We start from the raw sequence: 2,437 nt of genomic DNA on the forward strand, positions 1-2,437 counted from the left end.
GGGTGGGAAGCCTCGGTGGAAAGCAGGCGTGGGTTCGCTGGGCTACCTCGGGCCGCCGCAGCCGGGTTTGGAGTGGGAAGTTTCGGAGGTGTCGCCGTGCGAAAGGAAAGGAAGGAAAAGCCCGCAAAAAGAGGGAGAAGCCCCAAATCGATCTCATCGTCTCTTAGTAGCTGCGAACACTAAAATGACAACCATGTCCTTTTTTTTTTTTTTGCATCCATTTTAAGGAATTATTTACATTTGATCACCATCAGCGGCATTATCATCATCATTATTATTATAATTATTATTATTATTTTTACAACAGGGACCTTTTTTTTTTGTCTTTTTTTTTTTTTTCCGGTTTAGTATAATAAGAAAACATCGCCCGAGGAGCCGGCTAAAACATTACCTTTGCAAGGTTCTTACTACACTAATCCCGTGTTGGGGGGTTAGGGGGTGGCGGGGCGGGGTGCAGGTCCGCCGGCGGCGCGGCCGCAGCCCTCTCCCCTCTCGTAGAAGCGCCGGCTCCGGCTCAGCCCCGGGGGCCTGGGACGCCCCACAGAGTCACTTCAGGAGGTCCTTGGTCTCCCCCGAGATCCTGGCCATGTTGGAGGCGGTGAGGGCCGAGAGGTGAGGCGGGGGGGGCATCTGGCAGATGGTGCAGGGGCACGGCAAGCCCGCCCAGTGTTGGAAGCCGCTGCCGAGTTGCAGGGCGGGAGGGGTCGAGGGCGTCTTGAGAAGTGAGTGTGGGGGCCGGATGGTGCCGATGGCCGGCAGAGAGGCGGAGAGGGAGGAGGAGGTGTTGGCGGAAGACAAGGCACTGCCGAGGATGGGGTGCACCTGGTGCACGGTGCCAGCGGCGTGAGGTGGGTGCCCAGCGGAGTGTCCCACTGTGCCGCAGTGAAAGGCCGAGTGGTGCCCCCCGTAGATTTCCCCCACCAGCCTCTTCATCTCCTCCAGGGAGCTGGTGAGCATCAGGATGTAGTTTCTGGCCAGCAAGAGGGTGGCGATTTTGGAGAGTTTTCTTACGGAAGGTCCATGGGCATAGGGCATCACCTCCCGCAGCCCGTCCATGGCAAGGTTGAGGTCGTGCATCCTCTTACGCTCTCGTCCGTTGATCTTCAGCCGCAGTTGTTGCAGGTCCTGCTCAGAGAGCTGTTTCTTGATTTTGTACTTGCTGCCTTCCCCTCCGGCCTTGGAGCCGTTCCTAGAGAGGCCCTCCCCGGACATCTTCTGCACCAGGTCGTTCTGAGTGGAGGACACGGAGTTGAGCCGGCTGTCCTGGTGGTGGTGATGGTGGTGGTGGTGGTGATGATCTCTCAGGTACATCTCATCCATGTCTGGCGAGGAAGCTCTGCTGGAGACAGAGCTGGAGTCAGAATTCATTGTATTCGGGCTTCTGAGCAAGAAATTCTTCCCTGCTCTGGAGGTGGTGGAACAAGACGACCCTCCTTCAAAACACAATAAAAACGGAACGAAAAAGAAATAAAGAGACGGCAGGCTCTGCCAGCGAAGGGCTGGAAATGCTGGAGGAAGAGCAGAGAAGCTCCTCAGCCCCCTCTCTCACGAATCTCTCTCTCTCGGTTACTCAGCCTGTTTACAGGATGGGTAGTTAGTGTATGCTTGGACTAACCTCAGCCTGAAAAAGAGGGGCTTTTATAGAGCTGCAGCAGAGAGCAGAGACAAAAGGAGCCCTCCTATGTATAATGGTTTAGTTAGGATGACGTGCCATTATTCAGGGCGGTGCGCTTTGACTGTCCCATTTAGCAAGGACCCCTATTCATATTCATTGTGGTGCCACCCGGGACACCTCAGCCACGGACCATCAGGAGTCAAGGAGACACAAAACCCCTCTGATTGACACCGCACACTCATCGCTCTGTGTGCGCGCCATCTCCTCCCCCTGCCCCTCATTTCCAATATAAAACCGTATCCCGTATACAGTAGGGAGACAAGGGACTGCGGGGGGCTGCCCTGACCGGGAAACCCCAGCCGAGGGCTGCAGCGGGAAGGAGCCGCACGGGGAAAGTCCCCCAGCTCTGGTGGGAGGCGGGAGGACATATCGGTCGCCCCCCGTCCTGCAGCGTGCCCACTCAAAGCGCGGCTCCCCGCTTTGTTTGCTTTTCCCTCCTCCTCCTTCGGCCCGGGGTCTGTGGTACGGCACGGGCGAGCCCTCGCCCGGCCAGGCTGGCTGCCACTGGCTCCTACCTGGATCGCCGCTTTGTTTAAATAAGCGATCACTAGGGCAACTGGCGGGCATTGTCCACGGGAAGACGCGTATTGGGGATGCCGCCTTCCCCCGGCCCAGAGACTCCCTTTAAATAAACGGGGAAAGCCGGAGTGCGGCGGCAAGTCGGTGTGGTTGGCGGCAGGAGGGACGGCTCGGTGGCGGGCGGCAGTTCCCCGGGCTCCGCTCGCCCTGGCCTCCTGCGGGAGGGTCGAGCGGAGGGATGAC

The 2,437-nt window shown here is 58.0% G+C and overlaps 1 protein-coding gene across 1 annotated transcript; it reads right to left on the bottom strand.

The window, feature by feature from the left end:
* Window positions 1-546: 546 nt before the first annotated feature.
* OLIG3 (oligodendrocyte transcription factor 3) lies at window positions 547-1,368 on the bottom strand. The gene has a single exon (XM_009911397.2). The coding sequence runs from the start codon at window positions 1,366-1,368 to the stop codon at window positions 547-549; it is 822 nt and encodes a 273-aa protein (XP_009909699.2).
* Window positions 1,369-2,437: the final 1,069 nt, after the last annotated feature.

This window comes from Dryobates pubescens, chromosome 6 (assembly GCF_014839835.1).
Source record: "Dryobates pubescens isolate bDryPub1 chromosome 6, bDryPub1.pri, whole genome shotgun sequence".
Classification (NCBI taxonomy): domain Eukaryota; kingdom Metazoa; phylum Chordata; class Aves; order Piciformes; family Picidae; genus Dryobates; species Dryobates pubescens.